The sequence below is a fragment of the Microcebus murinus genome, chromosome 11 (genome assembly GCF_040939455.1).
Source record: "Microcebus murinus isolate Inina chromosome 11, M.murinus_Inina_mat1.0, whole genome shotgun sequence".
NCBI classification, from domain to species: domain Eukaryota; kingdom Metazoa; phylum Chordata; class Mammalia; order Primates; family Cheirogaleidae; genus Microcebus; species Microcebus murinus.
Genome location: NC_134114.1, coordinates 31,742,533 through 31,758,229, shown reverse-complemented (window position 1 = coordinate 31,758,229; position 15,697 = coordinate 31,742,533). Strand labels below are relative to the sequence as shown.

The window sequence follows — 15,697 nt, the reverse complement described above, 5'->3', positions numbered from 1 at the left end:
GGTGAAAAGTACAGAATTATGGTTTCTTTTGCTGTTTCATTCTGAAAGATAGAACTTGTCAGAAGGCAATGCAGAATTTATTAGCAGAATATGATGAACAGAAAATGGTCAAATAATTGCCATCTCTTCTATCTTATTTCTGAGCCAATTTGTCTCTTCTATTAATATAGCATCCTTGTCTTTGGTTTGGTGAGTGGTCTGATTATACGACATCTCTGTGATATTCTTTCTCTTTTTAAACTCACTTTAAATATTCTTGACCACATTTCAGTACTAGGTCTGTGGCTTTCCAGGTGTGTGCATATGTTGTTGACAGACCATGTTATTTGTCAGCCTGTTTTAACTGGATATTGTAGAATGTCCACTGGCATGAGATCCAATCTACCAGATTTCAATAGTGACTATGCAAATCATATTTAGCACCATTTTTAAGATTACAAATTCATTGGTAGCCACTCATTTTTTTAGTCTTTGCACATTTCTTTATAGACAACTAAGACTATGTGTATCTGTTCCTGTCCCCTTTAGATTTCATGCCATTTTCTCCTATATTTTTGTGCTGGTCATATTATCTCTTAGCGTGTAATTTAAGAATATATTCACCTTCTTGTACTTTTGGGATTTTTTTCCTCTGGATTTTTCAGAAAGATGCCTTATATGCTGACCTCGCCTTTATCCACATTTCTTTTTTTTTTTTAATTATTTTTTATTGATACATAATAGATGCACATAGTTTCAGGGTACATGTGATTTGATACATTCATATAATATGTAAAGGTCAAATCAGGGTAATTGGGATATCCATCACCTTAAATATTTATTTTTACACTAGGAATGTTTGAATTATTCTCTTCTAGCTATTTTGAAATGTACAAAAGATTATCGTGAACTGTGGTCACCCTATGATTTATCCAACACTAGATCTTATTCACATTTCCTCTTCGTTTCACTAATTCTCTGGGTTAAATTAGTATCCAGGGCACCTCTGCCTCCAATTTGTAGATTTTTCTGCTATTGCTCATTGCCTCTCTCTTCTATTTTTCTAGTCTTCCACAGCTTTTTGCTATTTCGGGGTTACTTAGTGTTTCTCGTGATTCTAGACATTATTGCTTGTTGTCTGCTTTTTTATTTCTTGGCAAAAGAAAAATGTTCCTCCTAAACTTTTTTTGAAAGTTAAAATGACTCAGGAAGAAAATCTGGAGTGTGAGTCTTCCTCTTCCTCCCCAAACAGCCCTCACTCTGTATGATACACAGAGTTTTGTAGGTATACAGCATTTTCCACTAACAACTTTCAGGGTCAGCCCATTTTTGTGTCTGTAACGGATTGAGGTTGTCACTAAAATAAAATAAAAAATAAGAACGTTATTGCCTTGCAGCTCCTCTGTTCCCTTACCTGAGATATAAATAATGTTTGCCAAGTAAATACAAAAACGTTGTCACCAAGGGATGAATTCTCATTTTCTTAGCTTTAACATAAAACTTTTCAGAGTTATAAAGTCAGAAGAGTGCAGGGCAGAGAAAGCAACCTTTTAAAACAAAGTTCAAATCAATAACAATTAACATTTCCCAGCCTCTATTTTCTTGCTAATGACTGGAGACAAGTACCAATTACAGAAGCTTCAAGTTTCTGGATTTCTGGTTGTACCAGGTGGTGCTGTGTGAGAGCTATTCATAGTGCCAGGGGGAAGTCTGGGTTGTTCTTAGCTACCTTTTGCCATCTTTATCTTGAATGAGGACAAATACATCTACCCTTTGCACTGAGGCTTTTTCTTTGTCCTTTATTCTCTGCCTTACCCACTTCTAATTTCAGGAAGTACATTCTGCCATCTTTAGTGAGGGCTCTTGCCATCTTTTACTTTTTCCCTAACAAACTCATCTTACTCATTGTTTTGTTTTCAGATTTCCTTTGATTCTTATGCTATCACCTGATCCCATGAGACTTTTTAATCTCCACCATTGCTTCTTTCTTATTGTTCTTTCTCAAGATCACAGAAAACCAGTCCTTTTAATAGCTATCATTAAGATAGTTTTGCCTCTTCAGTTTTCAAAAAATTTTTAAACTCCTTTCACAGATTGTCTGAAAACATATGTTTTCTTCTTTTGGTTTGTACCTCAAATATTTTCTTTCTTTTCCATTAACTCTGCTAACCAACTCTGACAAAGCTTTGATTTTTGTATAGACATTTTCAATACTGTTGAGTGTTGATATTGTTTTGACAAACACTGCACATGCATTTTCTACAATGTGAGAATCATTCATATTAGGATGACAAAGAGTGGAACTGATTATGTTTAACTAGATTCTTGCTTGTCATCAGAGTTGTTTTACCAGGACATGTTCATTCTCTCTGTTCATTATGAAAGTTATGATGTAATTGTCCTTAGTAATGAAACTTTGTCTTGATTTGGTATTTTTTGTTGAAACTTCCTTTTGTGGAACCAGGAGCCAATAATGACTGGTTATCATCAACATTTCTGCTTTAAGTGAGGAATACTGGTTTTTTTCTTCTCCATTATGTTCCTTGCCTCTGCTAAAGGGTAAGGCAAGAGGACAAATTAGGAAACTGCTGTAATAATTCAAGCAAGAGATCTGAGGACCTTCTGGAGTAGCATTTGGCATGGAAAATAATTCATGTGATTCTCTTCAAATATGAAGGCAAAAAGGGTTTCCTCAGTTTATTACTGCTTTTAGAGTTTAGAAACTACGGTTTGTCTTAGAATCTCTATTTTCTTTTTAAAATGTCCTCTTTGGTACATATCTAACTAATTGTGGAATTTATCACATGCCCTAGTATTTCCTAGTTTTGAAAACTATTAATACTTACTTGGTGTCTATTGTATCTTTTTAAAACAATAACATCTGTAATCTTCCCCCATCCTTGATTATAAAAGTAAAAAGGAAATGAAAGTAACTTGTACTGTCACTCAGAGATAACTATTAACATTTCAATGTGTTTCCTTTCAGTTTTTATAGATATAGAAATAATTGTGTCAAAGTACATATCTATGAATATTTATTCACTTAGACAAAATCTTGAAATTATGAGCTATCATTAAATATGAGAGTATAATATTCATTCATCATGCGGATATACCATATTTATTTTACTGTTTCCCTGTTGTTAACCATTTAAGTTGTTTCCAACTCATTACAGTAAACCTTGTGGCTAATGTTTTCACAAACAAATCTTCATATATATCCTCAGGATAATGAATTAATATAGAAACATATTTTTAAAGTTAAGAACTTCTTTGAAGGCTTGAATTGAATGTGTAAGGATGTGAATGAGCCCTCATGGCTGAAAGTTCCAACCAGTTGACAAGATAGCAATAGTGCCCAGCTCCTCTGCATTTCCCTCCACCTCTTCTCCACCATGTTACCATCTTGGATAGAGAACACTGGAGCACTGAGAGGTTTGGAGAGAAAGACAGTGAGTCCAGTTTGGTAAGGGGTCCTCTTGTCTCCCCCTAAGGCATTCCCAGTTGCATCTACCCAATTAGTTCAGCGTGGATACCAACGTGATTACTGACTCTTCCTTGATTTTGGTCAAGAGTCCTCTGTTTATCAAAGAAGATAGCTTTAATCCACCATGTTGATCCTTTTCAGCTATTTGGGAGCATTGGACAATAACTAAAATGTCGCCTATAATCCCTGGTATTCTTTGATTGTAGGAGAAGCCTGTTGAGGGCACGTAGTAGAATAGCATAAGGAGGGCTATGCTAGAGAGTTTAGTTAATAGTTTAGCAGGCAAGTTCAATGCAACACTCCTTGTATAAATCAGTTTGCATAAGCAGTTTGCTTTGGGTATGGTATCTATTTAGTTTAGTGCTCACAATTTAAAGATACGTACGTGTGTGTATATATATTAATATGTATATAGCACCAGAAACTTAATTCTTTGGCCACAATAGATGTTTAATTTCTTTGATCCTTGTTCTGAGTTTTTTTAATGCAAAAAAATATCTTTTAAAAAAATTAATTCTTAAATAGTAGAGTGACATGGGAGGCATTTCATATTGCTATAAAATGCTGTTATTTTCTGTGAATAACTTTAATTCTAATTAAATTGAGTATTTCTGGTTAATAGTTAATATTTTCTTTTTGAAATTCCCATATTGACATCTGTCTAAGAAAATTATTTCAGTGATTGCACTTCTATCATGATTCTAAGACACTAACAGCAGGAATAATTAAAAACTGATACAAATAGTATTTGTATCTATATTTAAAAAGCTCTTCAATTGAGCAGATGTTGTTACAGATTTTTGTCTTTGATATGATAAATTTTCCATGAATTTTGAAAATCTGTGTTTAAGGATGTGCTTTCAAGTTTTGCATAGTTCAGCTGCAATTTGTGAAAGTTCAAGCAGCTGTACTGACCAGCCACTTGACAAATTTGTAACTGAGGCTCTTTTAGGCAAAGACTAAGTTCTGGAGCTTTATATTCTGTATTTTTGTGTTTGGACACATGCATTTGAATTTCTTCTCTTTTTGGGTCCAGAAGTTATGGTATTCATTACACATATGTACACAGACATACATACATATACGTATTCTCTCATATGTATATTTACATTATATATCCAATCTAAGTTATAGGTAAAGATGCAAATATTTTACTTTTTTGAAAATAAAAAATGTTTAGTTTAAGCTTCCATTACCTAACTTTTAAAAAAAATTTCTCTTTGTCTAGGTTGAAGAAATTGTGGATATTGGCTCATTTGCTCCAGAAGACATTCACATTCCTCAGATTTATGTACATCGCCTTATAAAGGGAGAAAAATATGAGAAAAGAATTGAGGTAATTGACTTAACTTCTCTGTCAGTATTTATGGTTCTGATTACTGGAGAGATATATATGTCCCTGGGGCCATTCTTGATGATATAGAATTAAGGCTGAGCAGGAAGTCTTGGTTTAGATCTTAATAGGTGCTTCTCATGTGTTGGTCCTAAGGCAACATGATTGTCTGTACCACTGCCCAGCCTAACAATTCCTTGTCTTCACAAGGTATTGTTGGGGTGAAGGGAAACTTCTCCTTTGCCCTTGGAGGATTGCTGAAAAATCAACTCACAACAAAGCAGATTAATAAATAAGAGAAAAGCTATACAAATTTATTTTAACATGTATACATGGGAACTCTCAAAAATGGAGATTTAGCTCTTGAATGAGGTACAAGAGGCTTTTAAGGAATGGGGGCTTGAAAGCAGAAAAGCAGGTTTTGGGAGGGAGAGAGGAAGAGGCTTAAGTAGGTAGCAAAGGTGGTCTTGTGTAAGTGAAACTTTAAAGGTAGCAGCCCTCAGAGCAAATACAGGGTAAATCTATGATTTATTTTTAGACCTTAAAGGGTGTCAGATTCTTAGTAAATCTTTTCTACATTGGGGGAGATATACCTGGTTGTATTCTCTACAGATATAGATTTCTCCCCCAACAAAAGACAGCTTTGCAGTTTTACTTTTATCTGTGAGACTCATAGATGCCATCTCAAAATATGTCAAAGAAATGTATTTGGGGGCAAAATATTTCTAATTTCCTTCAGTATATATGCCCATGTCATGCAGTTCTCTAGGTTATGTCTACCAGATTCTGCAACTGTCCTGATTTATGTTACATAGTTTTGCTGGCTGTCTTCGAAGGTAGGGAAGAATAATCAGGTCTTTGGCTTTACCCAACTGGAACCTTAATGTTTGATTGTTCAGAAATGTCTGTCTCTCTTGAAGTTGCTTTGCACTTTCAGAGTGCAGAAAGAACATCATTAGCTGTGAGCAGCTGGGAGACAGGAGATCTGGAGGTGTTCTAAGGCTAGGGAGAGCATAGAGAATGGCCAGCTGGCCAGAACTGTTATCAAGATTCAGAAGTGTCCAGGGATCAGCAACAGAATAGAGATACAGTAGGGGAACTCAGAGGACCAGAGATACCCACTATCTTATGGACATCAGACAGACATTCTGCCATTCAAAACCAGTGTCAGGGGCCTAGGGAGAAAGGATGAGGCTTTTGCAAACAGTAACCAGAGTCTGTGTCAAGGATTTTAGTAATATGAATAGTCTCCTGGCTGGTTTCTAGATAGTTCTGTGATTCTTGTGATGTACTTGTAGCAAAACCAGTCTAGGCTCTGTGGGTAGAAATAGGCAGTTGGCAGCAGCAACACCTGGTAAACACATTCTGACAGCCCTGAAAAACAGATCCAGAAGGTCTGTTCCTTTTTCTTTCTTCTGGCCAATTCCTGAGCCCCTGAGGAGAATTCATTTGCAAGAGTCAAGAGTAACAGTAGCAACAGTCAGTGTGATGATAACAAGGGGATTATTTGCTTTAAACAGAACAGGCATATTTTCTTTTTCACACAAATCTGAGTGCTTTCACTTACTTCCTAAAGAATTATTTCTGTCATCAAATGTCACCCATGTTATATATTCGAGATTTGTCTCATAGTAGTAATGGGAGAGAGTTAATTTTTTTTTCCAGTAAAAGCTTATATTTCAGCAGTGATAAAATACAAGCATACCTTTAATCATGAATAATTTATTTCTGTTTATTTTAAAGCGTTTATCAATCCGGAAAGAAGGAGATGTAAAAGCCAAATCTGGGAAATCCGGAGAGGATGTAAGGGAACGTATCATCAAGCGTGCAGCTCTTGAGTTTGAGGACGGCATGTATGGTATCCTTTATCCCAGGCAAAGACATAGGTGTTCTCTTTCCCATATTGGTCATGCTACTAGGCCCTCTGCATAGTGATTCATCTCTAGTCCGTGGTAACTTTTAAAGCAGTTGAACAATTCTTTTTTATCAAAATTTGGCAAATAACTTGAAGAAATCAAGATATATAAAATGTATATATAATCTGTTTGCCTTTTTAAAACAAAATGGCAACCAAAATTTTGCTTATCTATTTTCTAGATATATAGTATAGTTTCTAGTATATAGTATACTAGATACTAGTATCTAGTATAACGGATTTCAGAGCAATTTGGCATTTAGCTAGAGGTTATCAGGAAAAGAAATTATCAAAGATGAAGGTTTCAAATCTCAGAATTACTAGTGATAACCGATGCTATCTTCTTTCTCTATATTTTGACATTTGTATACCCAATGAAACATAAAATCCAACTTCTTAATGATCTTCTTCTTCCTTTGACAAAGATCCCATGAATATGCCCTTTTATGTTCAATGTTTTGTAAAGGTATTCAATGAATGATTCAAATTCTGCTTTAGATACTTTGTCAAAAAAGAGGTAGGGTAGACATAATTTAGTACAATTCGTATTTGGATTTTAAATGTGTTTAACAGAGGGTCTGTTCACCATTTTTCTAGTTTTCAATATGTCAGACATTGAACTATATAATACAAATAATACATAGAAATACAAATAGCATATGATAAAATAAATATTTGTTGGATGGCATATACAGTAATGCCATACTTAAAGGGCTAGGACAGGAAGAATTGTAAACACGACAAGTATCTCACTCTGTGAGCTTCCCTAGTCTGTGAATATCAGTCTTTCAGACTGTGATCTTGACTGGGAGAACGTTCTTTTTCTCCTTTCTCTTTACCTCGTCCCCATTTTTCTTTATTTCTCAGTTTATCCCTTGTGTTATGGTGAGAATTCACATAGGGGAAAAGAATATTATGTTCCCTCGATTTCAGCTCTTATATCAGCAAGCTAGGGAGTCAGCCAACTTTACTTAGTAGGTGAAAGTGAGTCACTGAGTTTCTTCTCAACCATGTCAATTGACTTACATTGATGCTTACATACTGACTATAACACTGATTTTTAGGTTAAGTATTCTTTATTCACTGTTATTATATTGCTTATGAAAAATATTTGCAAGTCAACTCATATAAATGGTCCTTCCATATCACCTACTCTTTTTCAACCCAGAGTACATGGACTTTTTTCTCCCTGGTGTTTGACTTACTCAAAAGAAATGAAGTACATATAATATTGTAGTAGCCTGTGATTTGCCAAGAGGTAAACTAAGTAGCTATTATGGACTTATTGTGCCCATAGTGTCCTGGGTCATTGAGTTGTCATATTGGCCTTTGTACTTTATAATATGGCATCACATATAAACTATTTTTTCTGGCCTTGATTCATAAAGATTTCACTGTTACTATAATCTCATCAGCACACCAGCATTCTTTGGAATAATTCCAGTGAGGTCTTTTGTTTTCAGTGGTAGTGGGCAACAGTTTTAGGCAGTGTAAAGACCTCTGATCTGGCCAGCATGCCTGCGTTGAGAGGCGGGATTGAACCTACACCATTGCATACATATCAAGGTCGGTCCTGTTTTGATCATCTAAGGAAAAAGATTTGACACTTTCAGTTAGCTCTTTGGTGCCTTAACACAGCTACTTTATATACTGCTTTAATTGTATTTGCTAAAACTTAATTCCCTCCCTTCCTTCTTTTTATGTCTCAGAGAAGATTCGGTTACCAATGAATGCTGCCACAGAGATCCAAAGGAGCTAATAGATTTTTGAGCAGACATTCTGGTACTCTCAGAAAACTTTTTTTAAACTTTAAAATGGGAGCCAGATATGGTGGCTCACATCTATAATCCTAGCACTTTGGGAGGCTGAGGCAGGAGATCACTTGAGGCACGAAGTTCAAGATCAGCCTGAGCAATATAGCAAGACCCTGTCTCTACAAAAAAACCCCACAAAAATTAGCTTGGTATGTTGGTGGGTGCCTATAGTTCCAGCTACATGGGAGGCTGAGGCAGGAGGATATCTTGAGCCCAGGAGTTTGAGGTTGTAGTGAACTGTGATGATGCCACTATACTGTATCCTGGGCAACAGATCGATACCCTGTCTCAAAAAAAAAGGAAGCCTGATTTATTTATCAATAAAGATGATAAATATTAAATCATCTTTGTTTTTAGTGGGAGTTTTGAATAATGAAAATTGTTTTTAAACAAAGGTCAAGCCATGTTTAATAATATATCAATCCAAAGTTGTTGAGCATGTTAATGAAAATAAAATAGTCTTACATTTTTGCTAAAATGATCTCTTGGGTAACTTTTGAAGGTACCACTTTGATATCTTTGTGGAAAAGCATGTTAATGTTATTGAAAAATCTGTGAAATTTTCTTTTTGAAAAATTACAAAATAATGCTCAGAGGGTAAATGAAGAATATAATCAGTTGTTACATTCAGAGCAAGCCTTCCCTTTAAAGAAGGCTTCTATTCAGATTTACATATGTAGAAGGTTTATGGTACAATCTCTCTACCTTTTATATGTTGGGCCTTAACATCTTTTTTTTCCAGCTAATTTGGGCATAGGAATCCCTCTTCTGGCCAGCAACTTTATTAGCCCAAATATGTCTGTTCATCTTCAAAGTGAAAATGGAGTCCTGGGTTTGGTAAGATGGAAATAAAGTTTTCTTTATCCAGTCTTGATGGAGAATGAGACTTCACATAGTAAAAATAACAGAATTGTTAGTTTAACATTCTCAATCTTACTTTTCTCTCTTTTTAGACTTTTATCCTCATAATAAAATATTTACCTTTTCCCTGAAAACAGTATTAATTGTGAGCATGTAGTACTGTTTATTGTGGTAGTGTTCTGACTGTGAGCTTTCTGACTGTTCTTCCTTGTAAGTCTGTCAGCTTCCATCTCCCATATCGTACCTGTTTTGGAGAGACCTCATGATTTCCTATTTCGCTATTTCTCTCTCTTTTGTGGTTGGATAAGATAATGTAGGTTATTAACATTTCTGTGTTAAATAGAAATCAGGCTCAGAATGAGAAACTAAAGAATAGGTTTCTGCTTTTGGACAGGGACATTTTTTGACAGTTGATTACCTCAAAAAGTCTTAGAATTTCTCATTTAATTCTCCTTTTGAGGGCGTATTGTCCAAAAGGGTAGAATTTTCTCCTTTTCAAGATGAACCTTCCAGCCGGGCTCAATCTTCTTATCGAATTAGGCCATATTTTTATTCAATATTATAATAATATTAAGAAATATTTTTGCTTTCCAGATGATAATTTTAATTTAATTCTTAACTGTGGCAGGGATTATTTATGGCTTGCCAATTTATAATATTCCTAAATCTTTTATTTCTCTGTAGCTTTTAACCGTTAATGTAATAGAAATTGTACATATCAGAAATGTATATCCAGTATTTAAAATATAAATAATGACCATGGGCATATAGTCGATACTGATTGGTTGAGGCAATAATCATGACATTTTCAAAAACACAAAAATGACATATCTGGATAAAAGCAGATTCAAACTGAAGTCAAGGACTTGTACTTTTAAGGTACCTTAGCGATTATCTAGAGTGATCAACTCCCTGATTTGGAAGACAAGAGATAATAAGTTTATGTGAATTTTTCATGACCAATATTTAAAGGAAAGTTTACATAGATCTAAAATATTAGTTGCCACTTCAGTTTATTTATAGGATAAATTTTTATTCCCTCCTTAGAAAGTATGTAAAAATTTCATAGCCAATGTTTCCTCATTCTTGGATCCATCTTATGCCTTTTTCTGTACCCTATTTCCTTTTCCTCCCTTTTTGCTTAATCTACATTAGGTTATAACTACCTGCTCCATTCAAATAAATAGAATTGCCTTATAAAAATATATGCCAAAAAAAAACAACTTAGAATAATTGAGCAATGACAACATTAGGACAGAAGTATATCAAAACTTAGATGTAATGAGAGGTAAGATTACAACCCCCAGTTCAGGTCTTTAGGTGTTTCACATGAGAAAGCTGAAACTTTGTCTCTGTAGGTACTTCTAGCCAAATAATGCAATGTTAGTTTGTATTCATTGATCCTACCAGAAAAGTTTATGAATAACATAGGCTGCATGCTAGGTACTAAATAATTACTTTTTGTTTAATTGGCCTGTATTTCTAATATTACAACATTTCTTTCAAATGGGTAATTTTAGAAAATATTTGTCATTTGCCCAATTACAACTATTGGTGTAGAAAAGACTAATTAATATGAAAAACAGAGCCATGAACACATCAGAATTATTTTTAAAAGGTTCACCTCAAGTCTTTGGTTGATAACTTTGTAGGGTTTTTAGGGAAGTTATTTATATTACAGTTTTAGTATATGATTCAGTGAGAATCTTCTTTTGCTAATTGTGTGCTGTGTTTGACAGGGTCCATATCCATTACAACATGAAGCTGATGCAGATCTAATTAATGCAGGTAAATTCTCTTATTACATATTTTTCTAGTGTTTCCTTTTGCTGTTAATATTAATTTTGTTCTGTGCCAAACAATAGTAAGGATTTGGACTCAATTCTTTGTCTTTTTCTGGATAGTATGCCACTGTATTTATCATTGAAGAGGGGAGATAAGCCTTTTTAGACCCTCTTTGAGGTCTTCTCTCATTTAGGGATGACTGAGATAAAGGAGAAAATGCAGGTGGAAGCACATTTAATGGAAGGGCTTGTTGGGTCAGTCAGTTAGGGTCCTGCCCATAGATAGAGAGCGCTCTCAAATAAGGTAATTGAAGAGAGTTAAAGTAAGGAACAATTTACAAGGGTGTGGACAGGATTAGAGAAACCAAGAAAGGATGGTACAATCCCACTGGAAGTTAATATCACGCCAAGGCCTTAAGGGGCAGTGGTAGGAGAGGGTCACCTAACAGGAACTATGGCCTTTGTTTCAGGAACACAGCCAGCTTGCAGCAGCCTGGGTCTCCTGCCTATGCCTCCCATTGGCTAGTCCCCAGTCAAAATAGGCCTTCTCAGCCTTCTCAGGATGGAGAGGGTGGGGAGTGGACCCATAGTGGTAGAAAGAAAAGATCTAGTACACGGTGGTTTTTGTTGTAGGGATGCTTGCTGTCCTCTAGTCCTACAGTCCACAGCCCCCAGGCTGAGAACCAGTACCAACCAGTGTGTGGGCTATTAAGACCTGGGCTGCACAGCAGGAGGTGAGCAGCAAGTAAAGCTTCATCTGTGTTTATAGCCGCTCCCCCTTGCCCCATTGCACCCTGGCACCCCTCCCTACACCCCTATCCCATCCATGGAAAAATTATCTTCCATAAAACCGGTTCCTGCTGCCAGAAATATTGGGACTGCTATGAGTGTAGTCCTCATTGGAGTGAGAGAACATCCTCCAAAGGTACAAGGGTGCTTAAGCATGCACTCTGACACTAAGTTCGACCCAGTGACATGAACAATAAATACAGTTTCTTTGAACTGGGGACTGTAGCCTTGTCTTCTCCTTTGTTCCCACACTCAGATGCTTTCCTTTTTATTATTACACTTTTCTTTGACTGGGACGTTGAATCACATATATTAGAAGCCTAGAGGAGGAAGGACAGGTCAGGCCTTTTGGCCATCATCACTGCCTGTGCTTGAGGCAACACTGTCCCCATGTTGAGGCTGTGGATCATCCTTGGAGTGAAATTGCCTATAAGAAGCTAATTTTTAAGTTCTAGCATGATTTTCTGCACCCTTCTTTCACTCTTATTCATTCTACCTCTGGAAAAGTATTATTCTTACTTTGCATTCAAAAATAGTATGTGTAAATCTCAGAAGAGAAGTAATATGAGCTGAACATACAGGCCAGCTGCCAAGTAGAATTGATGTTTGATACTTGGAAATTTTGGAAGTAAAACAGCTTCTGGTTGAATAGTTGAATTAGTTAACATGACTCAACTCTGAAAGACCCACTGTGATAAAGCAATGACATTTAACCAAGGCTGTAATTTAATTGTACTGTACCCTTTAGCAATAGCTCATTGATCTGTGAAAATATTTGCTGCTTGGTTTAATTAATTTATGATGTTAGTGAGTTATTTGCAAAATGAATAACTCCATTCTTCAAATTTCAGGCTTGAGTTCATAAAACTCACTTTCCTTGGAAAAGTAGTTAATCTTGTTAATGTAGTTGGACAGTAGGTATTTCTGATTCCATTGAGCTTAAAAGTAGCACAGCTCTAATGAAGCCACCAATTTTATATTTCAACTTCTGAAATACCATGTATAATCTTAAACTACTTTGCAAAAGAAGAATTCATTGCTTAATGGAAGCCAAGTTGCAAATCAGTTTAATAATAATCTAACTCTTTTATCAAAGTCCTTTGTGGGAAATTTGATGCTTGTGATTTTGAAGTTGTCTAAATTAGGGAGTAAATACTTTGAGCTAGAGATGTTAGAATATAAACTGGTGGTTTCTTCAATTCCCAAAATTACCTGGAAATTACCTGGAAGATCAGCCCATTATTTGTATTAATTTGAAAAGATTTTTATGGAAATTCATTTAAATGAAATCAGAGAGTTATGATTATGGGTATAACTGATATAATAAAATTTAAAAATAATAATAGAACTATTTCTGAGGGTCCTATTTTTAAAATGATAGTCTCGTAAGTTTATGTAAAAATGAATTACTATTTGTATGGCACCATATGGTTTAGAGTGTACTTTTTCACATGTATTACACCATTTGAGATTCAAGCGAAACCTTATTGTACAGATAGGGAAACTGAGGCCCAGAAAAATGAAGTGACGTGTTCAAGATAACATTGCTATGAACTGAACTGAACTCATACACAGTCTTCTGTTTTTGAGCCCTGGCCTTTTTCTATATATACCTAACTACACCTGGTGATAATCTAACTTTTACAGAGGTGTAGACACCAGTGCTTGGGACATTTCAGAGATTCAATGAAGATCTGGGTTGAACCTGCTGTAACCCAAAGCAATTATGGAATCTTTATTAAATCTCATATTTTTGCTTTTATATTTTGCATCTCCCTGTTTCTTGATGTTGTTTTCTTATTTTACTATATGAATGTTTTAAATGACTTACTTTTGATTAAAATTGCTTTAGAAAGAATCACCATGTTGATCTCATAAGCTATAAATATCCCTGCTCACCACCCCTGCCTGACACATACCCTTTATAGTAGTGGTTTTCTATGGATTGGGGGTGGGGTATGATTTTGTCCCCCAAGGGACATTTGACAATGTCTGCAGACAGTTTTGATTGTCATGCCTGGGGAAGGAGGTGCTACTTGCATCTAGTGGGTAGAGGCCAGGGATGCTGCTAAACATCCTACAACAACCAGAACAGCCCGCGTGCCCCCCCCGCCCCCAAAGAGTTAGCCAGCCACAGAGATCAGCAGTGCCAAGAAACCCTGCTCTAGAAGGGTATGTACCACATATGAAGAATCACAGGCCTGCAGTCTAAAGTACACACAGCATAGCATTCTAGATCTCTCTAATGGTTGCAACCAACCTTTTTGCTTTTATCTTTCACTGTGTCCTGGACTTCTAGGTGTATTCTGATCATGGCTCATCCTTTCCTTCCTGCATGCCTTTGCTCTTACTGTGCCTTTCACCAGGTTTTTTTTCTGCCTTCTTCCTTTTTCATCCTCATCGCCCTACTGGCAATTTCCTATCATAATGCATTATGCATATCCTTCAAGTCCAGCTCATCTGTCCTCTCCAAATCTTCTGCAGCTCAGAAATGCCCTTCCCCTGAACCATAAGATATCTAGTGTCTCTCTCATAAGCCCACCACATTGTGCCTTATAATTGTTTGTCTGTGTTTCTCTCTTGTGGGATAGTAAGTGCCTTTTGCTCGTGACAGTGGTTCTCCAATTGTGGTCCCCAGGCCCACAGCATCAGCATCACCAGGGACATTTTAGGAAAGGAATAATCAGGCCCCACCACACACCTGCTGAATTAGGAACTCTGGCAGTTGGGTGCAGCAGTCTTCCTTTTTGTAAGCCCACCATGTGATTCTGATGAGTGTTAAAGTTTGAGAACCAGTGGTTTAGGGGAGCTGAATTTGGTTTATAACATTGCTTAAGACACATAGTAGCCATTCACTACTGAGAGAATGACCTGTTAAATTATGAGCCAAAGGACTCAGTGACTGAAATTGAGTAGCTCTTTTACTGAAATACATGCAAAGATGCAGGTGTATACACAGAAAAATTGGAGGAGACAGAAATCAATCAGGAGCAGCCAAGTAAGAAAGCCACCCTTCCTTTTTTTTTTTTTTTTTTGAGACAGAGTCTCACTCTGTTGCCTGGGCTAGAGTGCTTTCGCATCAGCCTAGCTCACAGCAACCTCAAACTCCTGAGCTCAAGCAATCCTTCTGCCTCAGCCTCCTGAGTAGATGGAACTACAGGCATGCGCCACCATGCCCGGCTAATTTTTTCTATATATTTTTAGTTGGCCAATTAATTTCTTTCTATTTTTAGTAGAGACGGGGTCTCATTCTTGCTCAGGCTGGTTTCAAACTCCTGACCTTGAGTGATCCTCCCGCCTCAGCTTCCCAGAGAGCCAGGATTACAGGCATGAGCCCCGGCGCCCGGCCTCCTTTATGTTGATTGTCTTATTATGAACTTTTGACCAAATTTGCACATCGTATTTGAAAAACATGGATTCAACTTTAGGATATTTATTTTTGTTTAGACATTGGATGTTTAAAAATGGTGAAAATTAACTTTGCTTCATAAGAATGTAATTTATAAGGTGCTAGAATATATTAGCAGGAGCTGATAACTTTTTTTCCATGAGAGTTGTTTTCTGGACTCTTTAATAAAACTGTGCTTCATAAATTGTATAGAGAGAGCCAAGGCTCTCCCCATTGATATCAGAATTTCCTGTGAAGTGGTAAATAATGAATGCCTTCTGTGTACTACCAGCCAGTGGCGTTATTGTGATTTAGCCTCTAAAAACCAGAAAATTGGGATTTTTATG

At 36.2% G+C, this 15,697-nt stretch overlaps 1 protein-coding gene across 1 annotated transcript in view; it reads left to right on the top strand.

Annotated features, from left to right (window-relative positions):
* Positions 1–15,697, top strand: part of OXCT1 (3-oxoacid CoA-transferase 1) — a 132,883-nt gene that overhangs the window by 53,238 nt on the left and 63,948 nt on the right. Inside the window, exons 8-11 of the mRNA XM_076007993.1 lie at positions 4,695–4,802; positions 6,543–6,657; positions 9,271–9,365; positions 11,129–11,177. Of these exons, the coding sequence (XP_075864108.1) occupies positions 4,695–4,802; positions 6,543–6,657; positions 9,271–9,365; positions 11,129–11,177 (367 nt within the window). The remainder of the gene's footprint in view (positions 1–4,694; positions 4,803–6,542; positions 6,658–9,270; positions 9,366–11,128; positions 11,178–15,697) is intronic.